Below are 26,211 nucleotides of genomic sequence, written 5' to 3' on the forward strand. Positions count from 1 at the left end.
TTGTCTTTTTTTTTTTAAAGTCTGGGACTTAACAATTATGGAGTGAACTGGTACTAATAAATAATAAAGTCTCATGTTCTCTGAAGAGTATGTAAGGATTTAGTAGTGGGAAGAAAGGATTCCAGAAATAAAAATTGTGAGACCATGATTAGTTTTTAAAAACACATTCATTTTCTTCGTGAAGCTGACAATATGTTTGCCTTATCTACTTAATGCGATAGTTTTCTTGAAAAGGTGCTGATTGATTTTATTTAGCTTTATAAGATTTGAATATGTCGATACGGGAGAAATTCTAAGAGGAGAAGAAAGGCACATCTAAATTTAAGATAAAATTTACCTTTAGCTGCTCGTGAGATGAATTTATGTTCTTCTATCAGCATTATAGAGTTATTTGCAAAACACAGGAAAGAATAACAAAGATACCTAAATTCTTACCATGCCATCTACTTGTTCTTGCTATTGACAAAGGAATATGTTAGCTTATGGCTGTCAGTAGAAGTGACTATCAAACTAGTGGTTATGGCAGGGTGTTCTTTGAACCTTTGAAAAGATAATTTATTTTTTACAGTACCCTTCCTTTCTTGTTTATTTCTTGGAAGGTATACTTTTTCCTCTTTGAGGTTTGCTGGATATAAAATAATGTTATTTCTTTCAGCGTATAAATGTCAAAATTGATTCTGCTTTATTTTGTGTTGGTTATATTAACTTATTGTAAAGCATGTAAAAAGTGCAGCCTTGTTTTTTTAATTCTTTCTAAGAAAGGGAGTTTCGTGCTCCAACTTTGGGTTCCCTGGAGAATTGCATGAAGCTTTCCCAGATGTCTGTTCAAGGCCTTCAGCAATTTAAATCTCCTCTTCTTCAGCTCCCTCATATTGAAGAGGACAATCTTAGACGAGTTTCTAATCATAAAAAGGTATATAGTTGACGAGGTTTTGGTTCTTTAAAATAAGTGTTTGCATGTTTGGATTAGTCTTGGTTTCATTGAATACTCTTAAGAGAATAGCTTTTGTTTCTAATACAGGTAGATAGAAACCACTGTGTTGTTTTTGTAGTGGTGACAGACACCATTGATATAATTGTATAGTGACACTTTTTTTAAAAAAATGAAATGGTCTCTAGAAAATGTTTTTTGTTGCCAGGTTACTGTATGGTAATATGTAATAATCAAGCTGGTTGTTGCATCTTAATATTCATTTAATTATTTTTTTCCCAAAGTGTCATTGTGTGCCTTCAAACAGTTTAGCTCTGTTTGAGAAAAAGGTCAAATAAAATGTTGAATTTGATGTTTTAAAATTCTAAATAAACAATACTTTGAAAAGCATAAAATATGGAACACGTAGCTTAACGTTTTTTCAAGTCATTGAAGATCTAATTAAAATGCTTATTTCCCCCCATTAATACTTAATAGACTTATTTAGCTTGTTTTTCTTTTCTTTTCTTTTTTTTAAAGTTCAAAATCAAAACGATCCAGGATTTGGTGAGTTTAAAAGAATCTGATCGCCGCAACTTACTGCACTTCTTAGAAGATGAGAAATATGAAGAGGTTATGGCTGTCCTTGGTAGTTTTCCATTTGTGACTATGGACATAAAATCACAGGGTAAGTGACTGTGTTACATCAATGAACACTGTTGCCCCTTTGAAATATTAGTGCTTATATAGTTACTTAAGAAATAAAAAAATACAATTTTCCCCTCTCTAACATTACTTGTAACCCACATGTCAGGAGAACTTAATGTATTTTAAAAAATAGATGATGGACATTTTTTTGGAACTATATCTTATACCTCTCTACCCCTACAAGAATCTAGTCACACTAACCTTGCTTTTTCTCAAATAAAACATTCCATCTCCTGATCACTGGCTATCCCCTCATGCCAGGAATACTCTGTCTCCTTAGATCTGCCTCCTGGCTCCCTTCAAGTCCAAACTAAAATCATACCTTTTACAGGAAGTCTTTCCTGATCCCCTTTAATTGTAGTGACTTCTTTCCATTGGTTATTTCCAATTTATCCTGCATGTAGCTTGTTGGTACATAGTTACTTGTATATTGTCTCCCCCATAAGACCGTGAACTTTTGATAGCAGGGACTCTCTTCTACTTTTGTATCCCAATGCTTAGCGCAGTGCCTGATACATAAGCACTTAATAAGTTTTACTGACTGACTGTATAGTGCTATCTTAGTATAATAATATATATATGAGACTTAGGTTTGGGAGAACAGTCCATTTTATGGAACAATTTGCAAAAAAGCCAAAACCAAAACTTTTTTCCACCCAAAAAAGCAGAGAAGATCTCTTATTCAAGTGCTATTCTCATGCACAGAGAAAATACTCAGTCCAGAAAGTTGGGAGACTTCCAGCACATAACTAAGTGAATTGATTTGTACGAATTGATTTGAAGTAAGTAAATCTGCAGTGTCATGTGTCAGGGAGGATTCAGATGATGATAGGAACTTGGTGAAGTCTTCTATAAGGTACTGTCTCTGAAGGCTTCATCCAGGTGCCATTCTGTTGTCAATACAGTCGGCTTGCTTGGACCTCTGCCTTATCTTTCTTTTGTTTTTCAGCCTACACATTTACGTGTTCCTCCATGTGGCTCTCATGGCAGGATAGAAACGGACAACATAGCACTAAGATCCATTTCTTAACTTTGCAAAGAATATAGACTTCTGTAGTGATAGAGGATTTTTCATTCTCAAAGTTTAGAAATACTGCTATTGTGAGATAAAAGAAATTGTTGCTCCAAATTACATATCTTTTAAAGAAAGATAGTTTTCATGTGGTGAACTAAGACGTAAACGTATTCTACATTGTTCTACTCTATTTTTTGTGTTTACTCTCATATTTGTTCCTTAGGCTCAATTTTGAGGAAGAAGTAAAACTATTTTCCTTAATATCCTTTATGGGGTAAAATTGTTGCTATTAATAGGTGTGTAGAAAGTAACATTTTAGAGCTGGAGGAGGCAGCCTTTATTTTTTATCCTTAACACTTCAACTCACCTTGCTATCAAGTACTCTAAGCTCCAGCCAAACTGGACTACTTAATTTTCCTCAAATATATTTTGTGCTTTCTTGCCTCATGCCATTCCCTATCTCTAGCCCTTTTTGTACTCTTCCTTTTCACTTCGGAATTCCTGCTAAATTTTCAATGCAAGATCAAGTGCTCCTATCTTCATGAAGGTTTCCCTGATCTTTTAATCCATCTGCATATGCATCTAGGCTAGGGGGACAAAGGACTAAATAACTTGACTTGGGGTATGTGCTCTGATTAAGATTGCTTAATAGGCATTATATGCCACAGGGGTGTTGATAATAGGTTGATTTATAGTTAGTTGAATGATGGAACGCTAAGATTATTAATTAATGGGATGAATTCAGTTTCAAAGGCTCATATAGTTGAATGCGGAAGAGAATAATGGAAAGAGATGTAGGGGTCAGAATGTAGAAAACCTTAAATGTCAGTGTTTTGTCTTGTAAGCAGTGGGGAGCCACTGAAAGTTTTTTGAAAAAGAGGGCTGAAGTATGCAAAGTAGTATTTTAAGAAAGTTAATCTAGCAGCAGAATGTAGGATGTATTCACAGGGTGAAAGCCTTAGAGAGGCAGAGGCAGTGGATAAATCACAGCATGATTTTAGTAACTCATTGGAAATAGTGGGAAAGGAAGAGGTGGAATCAAGAATGCCTTCCAACCTTCAAGGGAAGGTTAACGAGGCAACAAAAATAGAGAAACTAAGAGATACTTGAGCTTGAGATGAAGGCAGAATATCCAGGTAGATCGGGGTCCCCCAAAACCTGTTTTTGCATGTCCTGTGAGCTAAGAATGGTCTTTCATTTTTAAATATAATAAAACTTTATTTAAAAATGTAAAAACCATTAGTAGCTCTGTAGTTGCTGATCCTCAGGCAGATAATTATTGACTGAAGCTCAGGAGAGAAATCAAGGTTAGCATTGTAGTATTATAAGTGATAATTTAAGCAGTGAGGATAGATGAAGTCTTGGAAAGAGGGAGAGTTAGAGAGCAAACAGAGCTGAGGACTTGAGCCATGGCTTATGCCCACATTTTTGGAGAAGAATAAAGGTTACAACCAGGACACTACAGTGTCATAGAAGACAGTAAGTTAGTCACTGTGATTCTACTCTATAAGTTTAATTCCTAAGAGAATATAGTAATGCCAGCTTAATACAAAATTATTGTATAATTTTCAGGCTATTACAGAATTGTAATTTTGTATTAGCTAATGTTTGAATTCCAGTTTATTTGGTGAACACCAAAATATTAAATTCATAGGGCTTCTGCTTTGAGTTGGTTTTGCTGAAATTTTATTGATTAGGTTGACTTAGAACTAAGAGCCTCATGATTTTCATTTTTTAACACTTTATTCCTTTTGTTTTACAGTATTAGATGATGAAGATAGTAATAATATCACCGTAGGATCCCTTGTCACAGTATTGGTCAAATTGACAAGGCAGACAATGGCGGTGAGTAATTCTTTGTTGCTTTGCTTAATGAATCTAAAAATGTGGAATGTATTCTTTTTGGTTAGATTTGTTTTAGTGGTGCTTTTACCTTAAAATTTTCTGTGATTTCATTGGTGTGGATACTTTTTTCACTGATGCAAATTGTTGCACTTCATCCTTTCTTCTCTCCTGGGCCCTTACTGAAAACCTTTCCAGCTTGGTAGGATATGCCACCATTTGTGTTCCACTAGTGTGTAGCCTTCAAGAACTTGAAGTTTTACCTTCATCAGACAATGAAACATTAGATTTAGTCTTTAGTGGTGATAATTGACTTTAACTAGATGGATTTGTAAATGAAGATTTTCCAAGTGTCAAAACAATTGGGGATTTGTTTTGTGAAGTTGGGATGCAGTCAAAGGACCCCACTTGAGGATAAAGAGGGCCTCATGTGGCCTCGAGGCTGCAGGTTCCCCACCCCTGGTTCTAGCTTAACCTGTGGGTTAGGATATAGATCTTTCTCTTCCTCTATTCCTGGGAGTTTTGCTGTTAAGTATTTGTATATCCTCCTTGAACCAGTTCAGATGAGAGTGAAGTTCAAGTGTTACCCCCTGCCCCCACCCTTCCTTGATTGTATAAATTCTTCCTTGTGCACTCCATTTATGCGAAATAATTTCCCCCATTCTTTCTCTTTTCTTCCCCTGCTCCTCCAAGTACATTCTTCTTTCTCACTCTTTGTTCTGCTTTTGAGATTATCATATCCATGCCCTCTAGTCTAAGTAGACTCCCACCAACAGCCATAGTAATAAGGGGTTACATGTATCATCTTCTCATATAGGAATGTAAATAACTCATCCTAGTTTAGCCCCTTATAATTTCTGATAAGTGTTTTCCTTTTTATTCTTCTTTTGAGTCTTTTGTTTGAATGTCAGATTTTCTCTTCATTTCTCATCTTTTCATCATGGATTGCTTGAAAGTGTTCTATTTCATTAAATATCCATTTTTTCCTTGGTAAGAGTATAATCATTTTTGGGTAGGTGTTATTCATGGCTGTAATCCTAGCTCCTTTTGCCTTCTGGAATATCACATTCCAAGCTTTTTGTGTAGAAGGTGCTAAATCCTATGTGATCCTGACTATAGCTCCATGGTATTTGAATTAGTTCTTTCTGGATGCTTGTAATATTTTTGACCTGGGAACCCTGGAATTTGGCTGTAATATTTTTAGGAATTTCATTTTGGGATTTCTTTCAGGAGGTGACTGGTAGATTCTTTCAATTTGTACTTTGCCATCTGGTTCTGAGATATCTGGGCAGTTTTTTTTATAATTTCTTGAAATATGATGTCTTGGTCCTTTGTTTTTTGGTTGTGGCTTTCAGGTAATACAGTAATTCTTAAATAATCTCTCCTTGGTCTATTTTCTGTCTGTTTTTCTGATGAGATATTTCTCATTTTCTTCAAAGTTTTCAGCCTTTTGACTTTGTTTTATTGTTTCTTGATGTCTCATGGAGTCATTAACTTCCACTTGCCCAGTTCTAATTTTTAAAGAGTTATTTTCTTCAGGGAAGTTTTTGTCATTCTTTTACCATCTGGTCAATTCTGATTTTTAATGAGTTATTTTTGTCAGTGTTTTTTTTGTTCCTCTTTTTCAAGCTGTTAATTGATTTTTTAAAAAAATATTTTATTTTTCCCCAGTTATATATAAAAAAATAATTTTTAATCTTTTTTTTTTTTAACTTTTGAGTACAAATTCTATCCCTCCTTCCCTCTGTTACCCCCTCCCTGAGATGGTAAACAGTATAAGTTATACATGTGTAGTCATGTAAAACATTTCTGTATTGGTCATTTTGAGTAAGAAGACTTGAACAAAAAAAAAAGAAAGTGAAAAATAGTATACTTCAGTCTGTATTCAGACAATATCACTTTTTTCTCTGGAGGTGAATAGCATTTTTCATCATGAGTCCTTTGAGATTGTCTTGAATCATTGTATTACTGAGATAGCTAAGTCATTCACAGTTCTTCATTTTACAATATTGCTGTTTCTGTATACAGTGTTCTGGTTCTGTTCATTTCACTTTGTGTCAGTTCATGTAAGTCTTTTTAAGTTTTTCTGAAGTCATTTTTTGATTTCTTATAGCACAGTAATATTCCATTACAACCATATACCTCAGCTTGTTGAGCCATTCCTCTATCTATGGGCGTCTCTTCAATTTCTTAATTGATTTTAAGAATAATTTTTTTGCTCCTTTTTAAATTGTTTCTTCTAGGGATTCTTACTGGACTTGTGTCCAATCTGTATTTTACTTTGAGGCTTAGCTTGTAGATAGTTTCATTGTCTTCTGTGTTTGTATCTTGAGCTTCCTTGTCACCACAGTAGATTTTTTGTGGTTGAGTTCTTTTTTTGTTGTTGTTATTGTTTACTCATTTTTCCAACCTGCTTTTACTTAATATTGAATTGGGTTGTGCTCATTTCTGAGGGTTTGTGTGGGATGTCTAGCCTGAGATTTTTTTTTTAATGTCCTATTGCTTTCAGTAGAAAGGGGTCTGTAAGCTTTTGTGTGCTTCTCAAGTGGTGTGATCTGGTAAGAGGTCTGTTCACTACTCTCCTGGTTTGCCCTCTGCAAATTCCTGACCTGGTTTGGGTCTGTTAGCTTGTGAAATGTTGAGTTTCTGTAGAGTGCTGCTGTACTCAGTCATAGTTGGCTAGCTGGAAGGTTCTGCAGATTCGGAATGTCTGGCTCCTCTTTGGTTTGATCTCCTGACCTAAATTATTCCACTGTAGTCTTATGTGTGGAATAAAGGTTAGAACTGAGTCCCACCTCTGCTCTTGGGCTCAGAGCCACACTGTTATAATTCTGGAACTTGTTCCTTGTTCCATATACAGGCATTGCTTCAATATGCTCAAGACCAGCTTCCACCCCAGTGTCAGTAGGCCTCATTTAAGCTACCCTGGGCTGGAAAAATAACTCACTGTGACTTTTTCTTGGCTTTCCTGGTCAGAGTTTAGTTTGGCATGTTTTCTAGGTTGAGGGTGGGGGTGGGGTTAGGGGAGGGAAGCTGTATAGGGAGAGCTAGGTGAACTGTTATAGAGAAATATGGGTTGGGGGCAGGAAAAGAGGGAGGAGTATTACAGTGGTCAGTAGTGAAGACAGTTATAGAGGTCACTTAATGCTTCTTGAACCTGTTTCCTCAAATGTTAGTTCTGGGCATGGAAATGGCCCATCTGCTCCCTAGTACTTGATATTTCTTGTCTAAGTAAAGTTGTGATGCTATGTGTACTCTCTTCTTCTTTAACTAGGTACAGCTGTGGGAAATTGATGTCTATATTATTATACTATTTATTTACCTATCACAACAAATCTAATTAGATAAAGGAAAGTAGCTTTATATCCATTTTTTGTCGAGAAAAATGTTCCCAATTCCCTTTGTTCCCATTTGCAAAGAGACAATGTTTTGGGCACATCATAAGCATTTAATGTGCTTTAATATTGATGATTGATTGATTTGATCAACAATAAGTAGTATTTATTTCATTACGAAACATTAGATAAGCTAGTGATTATGTGATTATGCCATTTAGTGAGCTCTTAGCATATATTATAACAAATCCCTGTATGTTCAGATTGCTGGCCCTCAGGTCTGACACTAATATGTTAGGGATACTCATTGAAGCTTAAGAGACAATTGCTAGACTATCTGGCATAATTATTACCTCCCATCTAAAGAAAAAGAGTATTTAGATATGAAAAACACTTTGGATTCCTTGAAAGAAGGAGGAAGGCAAACATAAAGGACAGAGGTAATCACAAAGATAAAATTGCTAATTTCAGTTACATAAAATTGAAACGCTTTTACATGAACAAAATCAATGCAACTAGAATAAGGGAAGCTTTTAATTGGAAAAAAAAATCTTTGTATCAGATATCTTTGATAAAGGTTTAAAATCCAAGACATATAATTAACACAAATATAGGAGACCAAGAGATATTCTCTGATAAATAAGTAGTCAAAGAATATAAACACTTATGAAAAGAGGAATTACAAACTATTAATAGTTATATGAAAGATTGTTCCCAGTCACTAATAAGAAAAATGAAAATCGAAACAACTCTTTGGTGTCACCTTACATCCAGCAAATTGTCGAAGATAAAGGATAGGAACTAATTAACCTAGTGGGGACTGCAGAAAGTCAAGCATGCTGATTTACTGTTTCTGGGGCATTAATTGGCCAACATTTTGGCAAATAGTAAAAATAAAAAAGGAACTGGGAAATACAGTGCTAGGCATCATCCCTCATTCCCATCTCTTCCCTCCTTGGAGTACTGGGAAGATGAGTAGGAAAGAAAATAAATGTTTGGTAATTGAAAAAAAGTTAATTAAAAAAAGAAATTAAGCTGATCAATAAAAACCTCGAAAAATGTAAAAAGCAGTTCTTGCTTTATGTAAATTTGCATTATTCAAATTTGACTGTACATAAAAAGTTATGAAAGAAATTTGCATTCCAAAAAAAAGACTTATGTTAACTTTACTGTACAGTACAGTGCTCTGGGCTTGTACTTATGCGCTCGCTCTCTCTCGCTCGCTCTCTCTCGCTCTCTCGCTCTCGCTCTCTCGCTCTCTCTCTCTCTCTCTCTCTCTCTCTCTCTCTCTCTCTCTCTCGGCGCGCGCGCGCTCTCTCTCTCTCTCTCTCTGTCACTTTCTCTCTTTTTCTCGCTCTCTCCTCTCCTGTCCCTTGGCTTTGTGCTCTGAGGCCTCCCAGCCCCTCCAAAAAAACCCAACCAAACAAACAAAAACCTTAAAAAAACCCTCCAAGTGAAAGCAGAAGAACAGATTGACAGAGAGACTGCCATTGATGCTGATTGAGGGCTTGTCTTGAGACTTCTAATGTGGAGAGAGGAGACTTTTGTCCTTTCTCACTCCCACATGTCTGTCTTCTGTCCATCCACGCTTGAGTACTGCTTATTTATCCTTGCATGTCATCCTGGCCTTCATGTATCTACCCCTTCTCTGTATTCTTCCTCTTGTTTCTGACCAGGCCCCCACATGTCTGGCTCCCCCATGGTCTTCCTCTTGCTTCTTTGTCCCTGGTCTTCACATGCCCTTAAACTGTGTCCTGACCTTCACCCTCCATGGGCATGCAGACCCCTTCCTGTCTGCCTCCTTCCCTTCAACCATATCTGTGGGCAAATTTGCATGTAAAAATTGTTTTATGTAGAAATCTACAGAACCTATCTGCATATGTAAAGCAAGAACTGTCTGTATACACTCAATTTGAAATCATTCTTCCTAGCTTGTTTTCTGAATAGCAGTATTTTCTAATGGAAATCCGAGTAAAGTTGAGATAAAAAACAAAGTAAATTCAAAAAGACTTTTCAGATTGACTGTTGTACCAAAATTTTGCTATAATTAATACTGGACCCTGATACTCTTTTAAGTATCTTAGCTGAATTATATCGGAAAGGACATTAAAGCTGTAAAAGCCATAATTATTCCATCTCTTTGCAACCTGGTGTCTCTCTTCTTGTTATGATTAAAATCCTATTATTATGGAACCTTAATCACCTTGGTCTTCTTTAGTTGATCTGGTTAGAAAACAGTAACATTTTAAAGATGCAGTCAGTTTTATGTAATCTATTTTTATAGTGCTTTGTAATTATTTATTATTTTGCTGAGTAAACTATTTTAAGCTCATTGTAGTTTTAAATTTCAGAAAATAATGCTGCTAGTACAGTTTGGTTTTATTATCTTTTCTTTGGTCTGGATCTGTGATTTCATTGTTGTAGAGAATACTTGATGAGGAAATTTCCTTCAAAAATGCAGATAAACAATTATTCTGAAACTTTATAGCCTTCTTACAGACTTCTTTGGCAGCTCACGAAGCTTGGATCACTTCTCAGAATGTTTTTCAGTGCATAAAATAAAATATAAGGATTGCAAAGGAAATAATTATATTGTAATAAAATAATTAAGGTATTAAAAAAAATTCAAGTTCATGAACCATAGGTTAAGAACCTCTGCCTAAGAGAGAGTTGCCTAGGGCATTGAGAGATTAAGTAATTTGTCCAAAGTCACAGCTAGTATGTGAGAGAGCAGAGACTTAACCCAGTCTCTTCCTGACTCCAATACCTGGCTTTTCACACTCTCTCAAGTTTTAAAAAGAATAGAAAAATTCATGTTTTAACTCTTGGGAATTACGCTAAAATAAAATTTAAATGAAATATTTTATATGTTCAATTAAAGACACATTAAGAATTGCAGTGAAATATGAATTAACTGTTCTTTGTTACATTGTGCTTTTCATTCAAGAAATTCATATTGATACTGCACATCTAAAAATTTCCAAGGTAGATATGATAGGTTATAAGCAGTGGAGGTATATTTTTATAATTAGATAAAGTGTTGTTGAGGGGTGAAAACACCTTTTATTGGTATTGTTTTGCTGTAAAAATGCTTTATTATTTGGTAGTAAATTAGCAATTGACTTAAGTGTTTTTCTTTTTTTCCCTTTTTCTCCCCTCAGGAAGTATTTGAAAAGGAACAGTCTATCTGTGCTGCAGAAGAGCAGCTGGCAGAAGATGGGGCAAGTTAATTAAGAACTTGGGCTTTCATGATAGCATCTGCACTAATTGGTTGAAGAAATAATCTTTTATTTGGGGAACTGATTGACTTATTCATGTAGATTTTAGGAGGTTTAAAAAAAGCTTTTATTATAACATTTTTAATCTAAAAATTTACTTATTTAACTTCCAAAACATATCCATTACCACAGTTTTCAGTTTGTGTATGTGTAGTTAAGATGATTGCATAAAAAATTAATTGTAGGTATATGTATTTTTTAATGTGCTATACTTTGCACTTATCCTTTTTTGGTGTATTGTAGCAAGGTGATGCCAACAAGAATAAGACGAAAGGATGGCAGCAGAAAAGTAAAGGACCTAAGAAAACTGCTAAATCAAAAAAAAAGAAACCTTTGAAAAAAAAGGCAGCCTCTGTGCCATTGCCCCAGTCAAAGCAGCAGAAGCAAAAGCAGGCAAATGGGGTTGTTGGGAGTGTAAGTATTCTCTGTGCAGTTGAATTGTCATTTTCATTGTTCTATTAAGCGAATTGGGAAAAGACTCCAAAGTAGTAGCTGCTGAGCAAGTTAATAATTTTGTACTTCTCCTTCCTCCATCCTCCTACCTTTCTTCCAAAATTGGTTGCATCTGGGAGAGTGATGACTCAGCATTTTGTCACAGGTTACTAAAATACACATGCACACAGAATGATTCATTTTCTCATCACTATAGAGTACTTAAAATTTTTTTGGAGGTGGTGGGTGCAGCCAAGATGGCCAAGGAAAAGGAACATTCTAGATGAATTCTCCCAATATTCCCCTTTAAACAACTTTAAAATATGCATCAGATCAAATTCTAAAGTGGCATAAATAACGAAAGGTTGGGATGGGACGTTTTTCCAGCCCAGGACAACTTGGGAGATCAGAAGGGGAGGCCTTTGACACTGAGGTGGGGACTGGAGCTTAGTGCACTCTAGCTGTGGGACGTGGAAGAGATAGTGACAGCAGTAGCATTAGAAACAGGAACTCTTAATGCCCGGGAGTGGTAAGGATATTGAACAGCTGCTCAGTGATTCCAGAGGAACCCTTTCCTAGTACTTGCATAGGACCAGGCAGTTCCATTACCCATTAACTAGTTCTGGGTTGCAGTTCTAGGGCAGAGAGGAGTGCTTGTAGTTGCAAGAAAACAGAGATTTTAGGTGGGTAAGGACCAGAGTTCAGACCAAGTAAGTGTGACTGCACCTTTCCCTGGATCATACCACCTTGGAAGCAGTGAAAACTTACAGGCCCCCGCAGAACTAGCTGTAGAAACAGCAGCATGGAAAAGGCAGAAATTTGGGACAATGACCCCTCTCCATTTACCCCTACTCCTTTACCCCTACTCCTTTTACCCCTACTCCTTTTGAGCAGAACCCAACTGTACCATAAAGTTCCTAGACAAGAAATAGCTGGAAAAAATGACCCCCCCCAAAATAAACAAACAAAAAAAACTGATCATAAAAATCTATTATGGTGACATGAAAGTTCAAGACACAAACTCAGAAGACAATGACACGAACATGTCCACAAGCAAAACCTCAAAGAAAACTACAGGTTGTACATGATCCAATAAGAATTCCTGGAAGAACTAAATAAGGAGATTAAAAGTAAGCAAAAAAAAAAGATTTTAAAAATCAAGTAAAAGCAGTTGAGGATAAATTGGGAAAAGAAATAAGACTTATGCAAGAAAATTATGAAAAGAGAATCAATACCTTGGTAAAAAAAAAGGTTCAAAAAATACTTAAGAAAATAACTTCTTAAAAATCATAATTGGCCAGTTGGTAAAAGAAATATAAAACCTTTCTGAAGAAAATAATTCCTTAAAAATTAGAATTGGCAAGTGGAAGATAATGACTCCCTGAGACATCAGGAAACAATAAGACAAAGTCAAAAGAATTAAAGAAAAAAATAGAAAAAAATGTGAAATAGCTCATTGGAAAAACAGTTGGCCTGGCAAATAGATCAAGGAGAGATCATTCAAGAATTATTGTACTAGCTAAAAGCCATGATCAAAACAAGAGCCTGGACAGCATGTTTCAAGAAATTATAAAGGAAAATTGCCCAGATATCTTAGAACCAGAAGGCAAAGTAGAAATAAAATTTGCCTGTCACTTGAAATAAATCCCAAAATGAAAACTCCTAGGAATATAGCAAAATTCCAGGGTTTCCAGTGAAGGAAAAAATACTGCAGGCAGCCAGAAAGAATTCAAATACTGTGGAGCCATAGTCAGTATCACACAGGATTTAGTAGCTACTGGTGCAGAGGAGTAGAGGGCTTGTTATATGATATTCTAGAAGGCAAAAGGAGCTAGAATTGCAACCACGAGTAATTCTACAGGGAGGGAAATGGATATTCAATGAATAGAGGACTTTCAGGCATTCCTGATGAAAAGACTAAAACTGAATAGAAATTTTGACATTTAAATACAAGACTCAAATGAGAGACATGAAAAAGTTAACGCGAATGAGAATTCATGAACTTACTAAGGTTAAACTATTTTATACTCACTCTGTGGGAAGATGATACATATAACTCCCCAAAACTTTATCATTTTGGCAGTTAGAGGGGGTCTAATTAGACAGAGTCTGTGAATGTGATTATGATGTTAGGATGCTCTCAAAAGAAAAACAGAAGGCTGAGAAAGAGGAATGTATTGGAAGAAGGGAGAAAGGGGAAAATTATCTCACATAAAAGGCATTGCAAATAAGACTTATTTTATAGTGGAGGAGAAAATGGTAGGGAGAGGACAATGCTTGAACCTTACTCTCATCTGTACTAATTCAAAGAGGGAAGAATATATTACACAGTTGGGTATAGAAATCCCAACAAAACAAAAATAATGTTTTTACTGTTTCATAACTAAAATTTATTAAGAAAATCACAAAACCAGCCTGTGAATTAGACTAGAAAGGGGAAGGCCTGTTTCTCCTTCTTTTAGGTCTCAGCTTCAGCTTTGGGAATGGGGAAAGGGAGTAACCGAATACTCAATACAGCCCCACTTTTCTGCTATCCTAGCCTGGAACCTCCTTTCTGTACCAGTGATAATCTCGGGAGCAATTGTGTTCTCCCCTAAGTAGCACCTTTACTTGTTTCTTGGAAAATGCCTTCATCATACACAATCTCCCTGTCTTTCCCCACCCAACAACCATTAATATGATCTCCCAGAGAGTGAGAGCAGGGGACCTCCTGACCTCCTACCCTCCTTATGATAACCATGGTATATTCTAAGTATAAAAATAAAATTTTTTTTAAGGATAAAAAATGTATTGCCCAATAGAATCATACTCTTTGGAGCATGGAGGCATCCCTGCATTTTAAGTCTATTTTAGTAGATGGGAAGGGGCTTTGAATTTGTGTTTAGTGATGAGTTTATACATCTGTCATCAGGGACCAGACTTCACTAAGTTCAGAGGGGCTGAGTGCAGGATGATAGGTTGTCATCACTGTGGGAGAAGTAAATACCCACACTGACAAAATGGTGGATCCACCAAGTAATGAGTATGAAATGCAGATAACATAAAATTAACAATGCAGAAATATTTAATATTTTGAAATATCTATTAGATCTTAAAACTTTTAAATAAAAACATTGTTAGCATTTCATTTGAAAGCAGACTTTAGAAAGCCTCTTCCTTAAATTACTCAGACAACACTGTCTCACCTAAGTAGTTTGCCACTTGAATAATATTTTTTCACAATTCATTTCAGTGAAACTTTGTTGAGTATCTGTTATTGTTCTTGGTTTGGGGATACAAAGATAAAAAAAACAAAACTAAGCTATGTCTTGAAGGAGTTTTCTACCTGAGGCAGTTAAGCTGGGATTCCTTAGTTGGGGTGTAACATTTTTTCCCTTTCTGGTCCCAGGTAATTAAGTGTTTTTCTGTGGCTTCCTTTTCTTCCTAGGAGGCTGCTATAAAAGAAGATGATGACGATGTATCTGACAAAGGCAGTGACTCTGAGGAAGAAGAAACAAATAGGGACTCTCAAAGTGAAAAAGATGATGGAAGTGACAGAGACTCTGACAGAGAACAAGATGAAAAACAGAACAAAGATGATGAAGCAGTAAGCCTTATATTATGAACTTATTAGATTTCTGAACTGTACCTCTGTTTACTCATATGAGGAAAAAAAACCCCTCATTAAAAACATTAAAAAAAACTATGTCCTTTTAATAGTATAATTATCTGGTTTTTTACTTTATAATGAGCAATTTTTAGTCAAGGTCAGAAAGCAAGTTGGGCCACAGTCTAATAGATCTTATTCTTCACTCCTTAACCCATTCTTTAATCACTAGACCAGTGTTTACCAGAGAAAAGGTCTTAGGTCTGAGGTGGTCCACTACTGTGACTTCTCTGCTAGCAGCAATCTGTGGAATGCAGGGACAAACTGTACTAAGTTTACCAGATGACCAGAAGTGAGTTGTGAACTAGAAAGTCCTATACCTTGGAATTTTCCTTAAGTCTGTCTCCTAATCCTGATTGGATTAGTAAGAGAAAAGCTGATACTACTTCAGAGAACAGTATAGGACATTGAATGCATGGACAGCCAACCACAAGTAATCCACAGTAAATGTTCTGTACTGAGCACACCACTACTGATTCAATATTAATAGTTTAGTTCAAACAGAAATTAAGTGTGTATTGTGTCCAGAGCACTGTGCAAGGAAATGGGACAGGTGGAAAACTTAGAAACATGGGACTTCACGTCTAGTTGCATTATGTGGCACAACTGAAATATAAAAGTATATGTGATAATTTTAATTATAGTGTTGTGTAGGGTTTAAGGAAGAGGAATTCATTACTCAATAAAGAGATTAGTATTTGAATTGAACATTAAAGAAATTGTTAAACAGGCAGCACAAGACATTTTAGGTCTAGCAGATAATATAAGCAAATGCTTGTGCTTGAGGAAAGTCTATGTCATAGAGAGGGGATGGCAAACAAGTGCATGAAGGGCAGTAGTATTAGAAAATAAGAAAAGTATACATAGTATGCATCAGAACTTTATTTGGTAGGCATTTAAAGGATCCAGTTTAGGGTTTTGGACCAGAAATGTGACATTACTATATTTTGTCATAAGATTACTAATGGATAGATTAGATGAGAGAAACAATAAAGGCAGAAGTACCAGTTAGGAAGCTATTGTAGTCATTGAGGAAAGTGGTTAGGCAGTAGGGTAGTAGAGGGGAAGAGTGCTAGACTTGTAATCAGAAAGATGAGGGCTAATCCTGTCTCTGGCTCTTGTCTGGGATCACGGGCGAGTCATCCCCTTAGTCTCAGTTTCCTTATTTGTAAAATGGGGGTGATAATCATAGCTCTTTATGAGGAGCAAGTGAGATAGTACATTTAAGCTCATAAAACTTTAAACTGTAGTAGCGTTTTTGGGATACCCTATATATGTAAAGCATTTTACAAACTTTAGGGTGATGTATAGATGTTCACTATTATCGAGGACTCTACGAGGGTAGTGGTAATGAAAATAGGGTGGAAGGGTGAGAGGGAGGAAGGACATAGATTTAGGATATACTCTGGAGATATACTTGATAGGATTTGGTAACTGTTTGGAAGAGTAAAGATAAGAGGCAAGTCAGAGATAACACCAAGATTTCCTGTGTGAGGAGATTGGATAAATGATGGTACTATTGACAAATAATGGTGAAGTAAAAAGGTAGAACTTGTTTTTTTGGGGGGAAGATAAATGGGTTTTGGATAGGTTGAATTTTCAGTACATCTAGAGCACCCAGGGACAGTTGTCCAATAGAAAAGTGGTGTGGATCCTGTAGCCTAGAAAAGAGTTCTGAGGAAGGATTAGAAATAAAGATTTGGGAGTCATCCCTTTAGAAGTCATAGTTGGAATCATATGAGTGAGTAAGATTACCAAGAAGGAGAGTATAGAGAGAAATGGGATGAGGGGAGAATTTTGGGGAGTACTTCCTTGAGGCAATGGGAAGAAAAGTCATCAGTAAAGGAAACAGTGAAAAATCTGTTAGAAGATTGGGAGTGCCACAATAATGCTTTTTTTTTTAAACCAAGAGAGGAGAGTGTTTAGGAGGGGGAACATGGTTTACAGTGTCAGATTGATGAGGGTAGTGACTGGAAAAAGGTCATTAAATTTGGTTATTGTGAAGTCACTGGTCTTTGAGATTAGTTTGGGTAGAGTGCTATGGACAGAAGCCAGATTGATTGCAAGGGATTGAGAAGGTAGGTGGTATCAGAGTGGAGGTTTTGTTTGTAGGGTATCTTTTCAAGATGTTTCACTATGGATGGTGGGGTGGGGTGGGGACGGTAGGGAATTGTAGGGAAATAGAAAAATTGGAGAGTAATTATATGAGGTAAAAGAATCAAGAGAAGACTTTTTAAGATTGGGTAGACCCAAGCTTATTTTTGGCATATGGGAAAGAGCTAGTGCAGAGAGAAAGATTGCAGATGCATAAGTGAAAGGGAATGAGAAGAGAGTTAAGGTCCTTGGAAGCAAGAGACAATGCAATCCAAGAACATAAGTAGAGGGATTATCCTTGGCATTGAATTGTAAGGATACCTCTTTTGAGACTTCAGAGGAGAAAGGATGGTACTTCAAGTTACTGGAATGCTTTCAGTGTTCTCAGTAAAGTAGGGGCTAGGTCATCTGTTGTGGGAGTGAGAGGTGATCAGGGGTTTAAGGGAGAAATGATTTAGCACTGGCACTACAGGGAATATAGAAATTTTTCCATTCTTCTGCATTTGAATACCTAGGTAATAATAAAAGCCCAGCTGTGAGGTTATACCTATAAATTTATAATGGCTGAAGTCAGCTTGCTTTTTGTGATTTTTGTCCAGACTTTGTCCATTACTAGCAGTAATGCAGTAGCAGAGAAATTGGCTGACAGATGGTCCCAGGATTAGGAATTAGCACGCTGGGAATATTGGAAGGTTGGGGGTGGGGTTGAGTGAGGGCTTCTTGGGTGGTGACTACAACAGTGCAGCAGTGGCAGAGTAAGGAGTCAGAGCTGTATGTGTATGGAAACAAATGAAACCATAGCACAGGAGTGACTGGAAAATTAGGAAAATGTCAAGGGACAGGTAAGGTCCATTGAGAATGAAAAAGGCTACATTTGATGTAATGGAGGAATGTGACAGATGGAAGACTAAGGTTTATGGGTTGGTGAGTGGAATTTGAATATGCAGAAACTTGGAGCTAGTATAATTCCATGAGATATTGAAGTCTAAGGTATACTGTAACCATGCCTTGTGTGAGACTACCTCAGGTGAAGAAAGGTGGTTGTTGAGGATGAAGAATGTTGTGGTCAGGAATTAGAGGGATTGTCTGCATGAATGTTGAAATTAATAAGCTAAAAGTAGAAAGTGGGAGAAAGAGAAAGACTTGAATGTATGATAAAGTCATTTAAATTGACTGAATGACCTGGAAATCAGTAGAGGATAATAAAAATGGTGAGAAGGTTGTCTGTTGCATACGCTTTATTTTTTATTTTTTTAAATTTTATTAATTTATTTTGGTTTATCAACAATCACTTCCATATGCTTTTGAGTTGAAAATTTTTCTCCCCCTTCCTCCCCCCCCCCACACCCTCACCAAGACGGCACACAATCTGATCTAGGCTTTACATTCACATACCCATTAAACATATTTTCACATTAGTGAAGTTGTAAGTAAAAATTTAAACCAATAGGAGGAACCATCAGAAAGATGAAACAAAACTCAACAGAAGGTAAAAATAAGTGATAGCGATTCAACTTCCATAGTTCTTTCTTTGGATGTGGACAGCATTTTCCATCCCGAGGCCTCTGGAGATGTCTTAGATCCTCATAATGCTGAGAAGGGTTCAGTTTAACAATATTAGTTATTGTATAACGTGGCTGCTATTGTGTACAAAGTCCTCTTGGTTCTGCTCACTTCACTCAGCATCAGACCATACAAGTCCAGGTTTTTCTGAAGTCAGCCTGTTCATCATTTCTTATAGCACAATAGTATTCCATTACATTCATATACCACAACTTGCTTACCCATTCACCAGTTGGTGGGCATCCTCTCAATTTCCAATTCTTTGCCACCACAAAAAGAGCTGCTATGAATATTGTTGTACATGTGGGTCCTTTTTCCATTTGTTTGATCTCTTTGGGATGTAGCCCTAGAAGTGCTATTGCTGGATCAAAGGGTATGTTGCATACATTTTTAAAAAAGAAAAGATTATTGAGGGATATAATGAGAAGTTGGGAGCAAGGCATATAATTATATACAATATGCATTATGTACTAACATGAAACTACAATTAACAGCACAACTGAAATGTGGACACATATAAACAGAAACAGTATTTTTTTTTTAGGATTTGCAAATATGGGGTGGGGTTGTTGCTTTAATTCATAGAAAGAGGTAAAGTATATATTATGTAGGCCTCAGAGTAGAATGACTTATTTAAGAGAATATATTATGTTAGCCTCATTGCCTGATTTAACAGTAAAATGATTTGTCATTTATTTAAATAGGAGTGGCAAGAATTACAACAAAGTATACAGCGGAAGGAGAGAGCTCTGCTGGAAACCAAATCAAAGATTACACACCCTGTTTACAGTCTTTACTTTCCTGAGGTGAGTGGTATACAGACAGTAGTTTTTTTCAAGGTTATGGTTTTTTCCCCCCTTTTCTTCAGTATTTCAGTTTGTATGTTTTCTGTGCTTTATGCTAATGAATGTAGTCTTGATGAGTTCTGGTGTAGGGACCACAGTGATTGGATTAAAAAGGCTCACAAGTGATATCTTTTATCATTTATGTAACAATTCTTTGGGGCTGGGTGCTCGATTATAAAAGGAGATTATAAAGGAGTGGAGGCCCATCCCTTTGAGACTGTTATCTGTGGATGCTTTTTCTTGATTTTTATTTAGAGTGTGTTCCTAAATTCAATGGGAAAAACTTTGTGAAGTATATTAAGGAACTTTTTTTTGTTGTTATTGTTAAATTCATGAGCTAGCACCTTAGATCTAATAAATGAAGCTTGGCAGGGAGGTGTTCGTTTATAGGATTTCTCAGATAGCTTCTATACTTACTTTTTACTCACAGGATTCAGATCCTCTCTTCATAGGCCATTAGTGCTTTGGCCAAAATATGAGGGTAGTCATTTCTCAGGTGAAATTCACCGGGGAGGTTTGGAAAATTTAGGGACTAAATATTCTTAGTTTTGCTATGTGAATCTTATTTTGAATCTGGCCATGTAGCTAAAATTCATTTATAGTTAATGTATCAACAGTAGGATCAGGATCCCTAATATTTTAAAATGCAAATATTTAGTTATGGAATATCTCTGTGTATTCATGAAAGCATTGACCTCCATTAATGGATCCTCCTTTCACAAAATTTCTTTAAATGAAGTTCTTCTGGGAAGGAAGTCTTGCTGAGATTGTCACAGGGAGCAGATTTCTCAACTCTTTAAAGGGGAGGTGGAATCTACATCTTGAAACATGTCTTTTATTTTAGTTCTGTCTCTAGAAGTGATGTTTCTGACAAAAATCTGACAATGGAATATACTCTTCACTATACAAAATTAACATGTTAAATTAACTTCGTGTTCTTGCTCCTTCAAGTGAAGTATAATACATAAGAAATTTGTGTTAATTTAGGGCTATGGTGAGGGTTCTGTACATAAGAGAACTCAGGTATTTTTTCCTTGGTGATCATCAGTTTTATATGGTCATAAGTATAATGTATTTTAATATTAGGACAATAATTTGCCTTAGTTTATGTTGTCATATGTCTTAGTCATGTGGAATTTTATATGAAATATATAATTTAATATAAAATATAAAAGGGGAGGCATCTTAAGATAGTTTTTCTTTTGAAATTAGGTGATTATTTTGAAAGACTCTAATTGTAACCAATTGTTGACTCTTGTAAGATAAAACTGTGATCTGATGATAATTCTTGTGGTAATTTAAAAATCATAATCTTTTCCTAAAAAATGAGGTTCATTTTTCAGCAAACATTTATGGAGTACTACTGCATGCAAAGGACAGTCTTCAGGGAGCTTATATTGTAGTAGGGGAGATAAACCCGGTGCTCATGTGACTGTACTGCTAGGCGTAATGTGGTCTGTGCCATAACAAAAGTGTGTGGGGGGGAATTTACATTTTACTGAAATTGAGAGAAGAACATGTGCTTCCTTGTTGGGAGAGGAGTCTAGAATACATAATGAAAGGTACCGTTTTTGCTGAGCTTTGAAGGATGGGGAGGATTTAAACAGATACAGGCAGTGGGAGTGGGAGAACATTCCAGGTGCTTGGGTCATTCTGGATAGCTGAAGATTTGCACCATTAAACAGAAGACTTAAAAAAAACCCTTTATCATTTTAGAGGGAAAATCTGTTATCTTGTTCCTTATTTTTATTTTTATTTTTTTATTTTTTAAAAATTTTATTAATTTATTAACAATCACTTCCATATGCTTTTGAGTTGAGAATTTTTCTCCCCCTTCCTCCCCCCCCACACTCCCCAAGACGGCACACAGTCTGATATAGGCTTTACATTTACATACCCATGATACATATTTTCACATTAGCGAAGTTGTAAGTAAAAATTAAAACCAATAGGAGGAACCATCAGAAAGATGAAACAAAACTCAACAGAAGGTAAAAATAAGTGATAACGATTCAACTTCCATAGTTCTTTCTTTGGATGTGGACAGCATTTTCCATCCCGAGGCCTCTGGAGATGTCTTAGATCCTCACAATGCTGAGAAGGTTCAGTTTAACAATATTAGTTATTGCATAACGTGGCTGTTATTGTGTACAAAGTCCTCTTGGTTCTGCTCACTTCACTCAGCATCAGACCATATAAGTCTTTCCAGGTTTTTCTGAAGTCAGCCTGTTCATCATTTCTTATTGTTCCTTATTTTTAAACAGACAATACTGAATTTTAAACTTTTCTTGATGATTGAAGTTCATTATAAACATCGGTTATTGAACTGTTTTATAACACATTGATTCCCTTAGAACCCATTGAGCTTTATTCAGCTGTTTACTACTGTTTCTGTAGGACACTTGACACAGTACTTTCCAAGCTGTTGTGTCTACGTATCCCATCCTGCTGTCAGCTGGGACTTCTTACTGCTATCTCTACCTTCCTGTAGCAAGTTCCTTTTCCTCTGCTTTGGGTTAAAAAACCAGGCAGTAAAAAACTTGTTAGGTTGGTGTGTAGAGTAAGAGTAAGTATGGTGGTGGTGAGCAGACCCTCCTATGAATGTTCACTTTTCTATCTTGAAGCTCATTTGATCGTTGTTTATCCTGCTTTCTCCAGTCTTCTGTGTACTTTTGCTTGTGATGACTCTTCTTCCTGTAATAGATTTCTGTCACTTCCCCTCCCCACCTTTTGAAATACTCTAGTGCCACTTCCTCCTTGAACCTTTCCTTGACCTCCTCATCTCAAAGTGATTTCTCCTTCAATTTGGATATTAAATCAGGTATAGGTTGGACTAGATGACTGAGGTCCCTTCCAACCCTGAAGTTCTGTAACTGTGATTCTCATAATACCTTTTCTTGATCAGTCCTCTGAACTGTGTACTATTTCTCCACCCCTCTCTAGACATTACCAATCCCCCCCCCTTCCCAGCAGCTAATAAATAGTGTCTTCTCCTCTGAGATTACCTCCCATCTACTTGGTACGTATTCGTGTCTTGCATGCCCAGTAATTTATGTGTTGTCTTTCCTACTATAAAGTGAGTTCCTTGAGAGCAGTCATTGTATTTACCTTTCTTTGTATCCCCAGTGCTTACTTAGCATAGTGCCTTGCACATAGTAAGTGCTTAATAAATACTTTTTTTAAATTGATTACATATTTTGACTGCTTAGAGTCCTTTTGGTTTACTTTTTTGATTCTTGGTTCTCTGATAAATGAGCTTTCCAGATAAGGGAACTATATCTTTTGTACTTTTTCTTTTACAAGTGTTTGCCAATCATCTGATTATGACATAAATATTTCTGATATTCTAAATTCATCTAGTTAAGTTGGTTTTGAAATTTTTATTGATGCTTTTTGGTTTTTTGTGTTGTAGTCCCTTTGCGATATACCTTTCTTCCCACTTTCCCCTACTTCCATACAACCTTCCCCTTTAATGTAAAGCTGTTGGTTTTTTCCTAATAATTTATAGGACTTTTTCTTCTTCCCCTCCATAGGAAAAACAAGAGTGGTGGTGGCTTTATATTGCAGATAGGAAGGAACAAACATTGATATCTATGCCATACCATGTGTGCACATTAAAAGATATGGAAGAGGTAATTAATTGCATAATACCATTTCAATATTTGTGACATATGTATGTATATAGTAGCACTGTTCTTTTTCTTTCTGACCTTAACATTTTATGTTTATTTCCCTTGCACACCCCCCCCAAATCATTTTTTCTCTAGAATATCTCTTGGTTTTTCCATGGAAGCAAAATCTTTTGCCTTCAGTTAAGATTTGTGTGTGATAGATTATCAGAGTTTAATAGACAATCTTTTTAACATTTGCTTTTCAAAATTTTTGCAGTTTGGATATTTTAATGCTAAAGAAAATACAATTTTATGTATTTCTCCTTTTCAGGAATTGCGTTGTCTACAAATTTTACAGGGTTTCCCCCCCCCACTGATCTGTTGCTCAATATTTAAGGATTCTATTTAAAAAATAAATGTTTTTTCCCTCTTTGAATTACTTAAGAATAGAATCTGAGAAAATAAACAAGAAATACTTTTGTACTGACATTGTTATGTTTGATACATTGATACATTTATCTTGACTAATGGACAATTGTGGCAAAAAATATTTTGTCTTTGGATATTTAAGGATATAATTGCTTTCCACTGCCTCTACAATCTTCCTTCTTATATGTTATACTCCCTAGGAAAGGTGTTCTTAGTTTGCCTTTGTATAGAGGACTAGGAAAGAGGAGTAAGGCCTGGGGATGGTTTTGTTACATCTCTAGTGTTAATTCTTCATTGAAAAACAACTTTCTCTCATTTTTTAACTGAGTGGTAAGATGTTTGAAATGTTTTATTGCTGTTTTGTTTAGTGCTCAGAATATCACGTTAGCTCATTGGCTGTTCCTTGGTAACGCAAATATCAATTTTAACATTAATTTTGAGAAAGCGGTGTGTGTGTGTCTAGAATAAGGATCGTGTACTGGTTTAAAGAGTTAAATTAGTAATTTCTTATGGGCAGCATGAGATTTCCCACTTTTTATCTGTTCTGATCTTACTAATAATAATAACTAACATGTGTATAGCACTCACTATGTCCTAGGCACTGTAGATGCTTTATAATTATTCTCTCATTTGATCCTCACAACAACCCTGGGAGGCAGGTGCTGTTATTATCCTCATTTTATAGATGAGGAAACCGATTCAGATGTGTTTAGTGACTGCAGGGTCACACAGCTGAGTAAGTATCAAAGGCTGGTCCACTGTGTCATCTGGTAGTCTATATTCCCTGTGAAGTAGACCTGGGTTAGATGTAAAGAGTTTGGTGCATTGGACTCTCATTGCCCAGGCTCATAGGTCAGGGCTAGAGGGGACCTTACAGATCATTTAGTGCAGGTTCTCTTCTTTACCCCTTCCTTTTTGCTAGCAATCAGGGTTAAGTGACTTGCCCAAGGTCCAGACCGGATTTGAACTCAGGTCCTCATGACTCCAAGGCCGGAGCTCTATCCACTGTGCCACCTAGCTTCCCCAGCCTGCCAGATTTTTACATTGTACAACAAGGGCTTTTATCTTTCCAGTTTAGTATGACTGCTCTAAATCTCTCTTCTGATTACCTTCTTTCCTGTTTTGCAAACAAACTTATCCCAATTACTTTTAACCATTTTCTGTTTGAGAGTTTAATAAGTGTGTCTTGGTTGTCCAGAACCTGCTTTACATTAATGATGGTAGAGGTTCTTTTATCTTTATTTTGGTATAGTGCTCTGATTAATATGCCCTTTACCTCCATGTATCTTAATTTGAAAGCATTTTTAAGAGTTCTTCCTAGTGCTTTAATTTGAATGAAATGTACATAATGTTGTGATGTTTGATGCCCAAAGCAAACTTGTAGAGGAAGATGTTAACCTCTTACCATCCTTCACTCCTCCAGGAAACTTGAAATGATTAGAAATAGTGAATAGCAAATCTTATTGCATCTTACGGATGCAAACGTTGGTATACCATTATTATTTTATTATTAAGAACCTTACTAATTAAATAGCATGGCTGTAAAAAAAAAAGTACTTCTGCATACATTTGTCATTAGTCTTCCCATTCCACATATCCTCATGGAATTTGTTCCAGCTGTGTTGTATTGTTGCTTCTCTTATCAGTGAGTATCTACTGTCAGAGGGATGCCTTTTTTAAATTGTCTATTATTAATTCCAACATTCCTCTCTATAAGAACTTTCAAAGTGTCATTGCCTTCTGTAAATAGTAAGGGCATGCCAAGGCTGTCTTCTTTGCTTTGCTGAAACTGCCTGCTTGTTCCACAGAAACTCTTGGACCCCTTTAGTGAAGAATAGTATAAAGGTCCAAATCAAGGGTGCATAGGCATATCATCATAAAGACTGAGGCTTTAAAACAACAAAAGCATCTTTTACATTGTCTTGGATGACTAGCACGTAGGGTTATACTGGATTCAACTGCTTTTGGAAACAGTAGCTTGCTTGCTATTGCTAGGCAGCTTAGGTCATTCTAGTGCTGAAAGGTTTTCAAAGCCCTGGGTTTATGTTGATTAATTTCCAGTTTACCTTAATTTCATTAATTTCTGATTCCTCCTTACTTTGGTATGGTAGCTTATCACTTTACCTTTTCCCCTTATTTTCTGAACTGTCAGTGTTTTCCTTTCCTTCTTGAGTTTGCCCCCCCCACCTTGCTTTGTTATACTAGATCTGTCCTAAAAAATATATTTTAAAAACAGTACATCCTCAAATTCCGTGTTGAAATGGCATAATTTATAAACAGTTTCATCAGTCACAGAAAAATACCCCACTAACTTTTAAAAATTAGCTTAGGAACAAGAATAAATTAAGGAATAGTAGGAAATTAGTCTTATTTTGAATTTCATGTATTCTTCATGATCTCTGGGTCTTTAAGAAAGTGATTGAAGAGTGATTCTGTTGGTGACTTAACTAAGTTCATCAAATCACAGATTGTATGCTGCTTCCTAGGATAATGTTCTGCAGTC

General features: G+C 36.1%; 1 protein-coding gene across 1 annotated transcript in view; it reads left to right on the forward strand.

Moving 5' to 3' along the window:
• Nucleotides 1-26,211, forward strand: part of SEC63 (SEC63 protein translocation regulator) — a 70,944-nt gene that overhangs the window by 39,727 nt on the left and 5,006 nt on the right. The window contains exons 12-19 of the mRNA XM_021008087.2: nt 759-913; nt 1,451-1,598; nt 4,396-4,478; nt 10,972-11,031; nt 11,332-11,502; nt 14,948-15,106; nt 19,528-19,629; nt 23,202-23,300. Of these exons, the coding sequence (XP_020863746.1) occupies nt 759-913; nt 1,451-1,598; nt 4,396-4,478; nt 10,972-11,031; nt 11,332-11,502; nt 14,948-15,106; nt 19,528-19,629; nt 23,202-23,300 (977 nt within the window). The remainder of the gene's footprint in view (nt 1-758; nt 914-1,450; nt 1,599-4,395; nt 4,479-10,971; nt 11,032-11,331; nt 11,503-14,947; nt 15,107-19,527; nt 19,630-23,201; nt 23,301-26,211) is intronic.

This window comes from Phascolarctos cinereus, unplaced genomic scaffold (genome assembly GCF_003287225.1).
Source record: "Phascolarctos cinereus isolate Bilbo 61053 unplaced genomic scaffold, phaCin_HiC Scaffold_5;HRSCAF=322, whole genome shotgun sequence".
NCBI lineage: Eukaryota > Metazoa > Chordata > Mammalia > Diprotodontia > Phascolarctidae > Phascolarctos > Phascolarctos cinereus.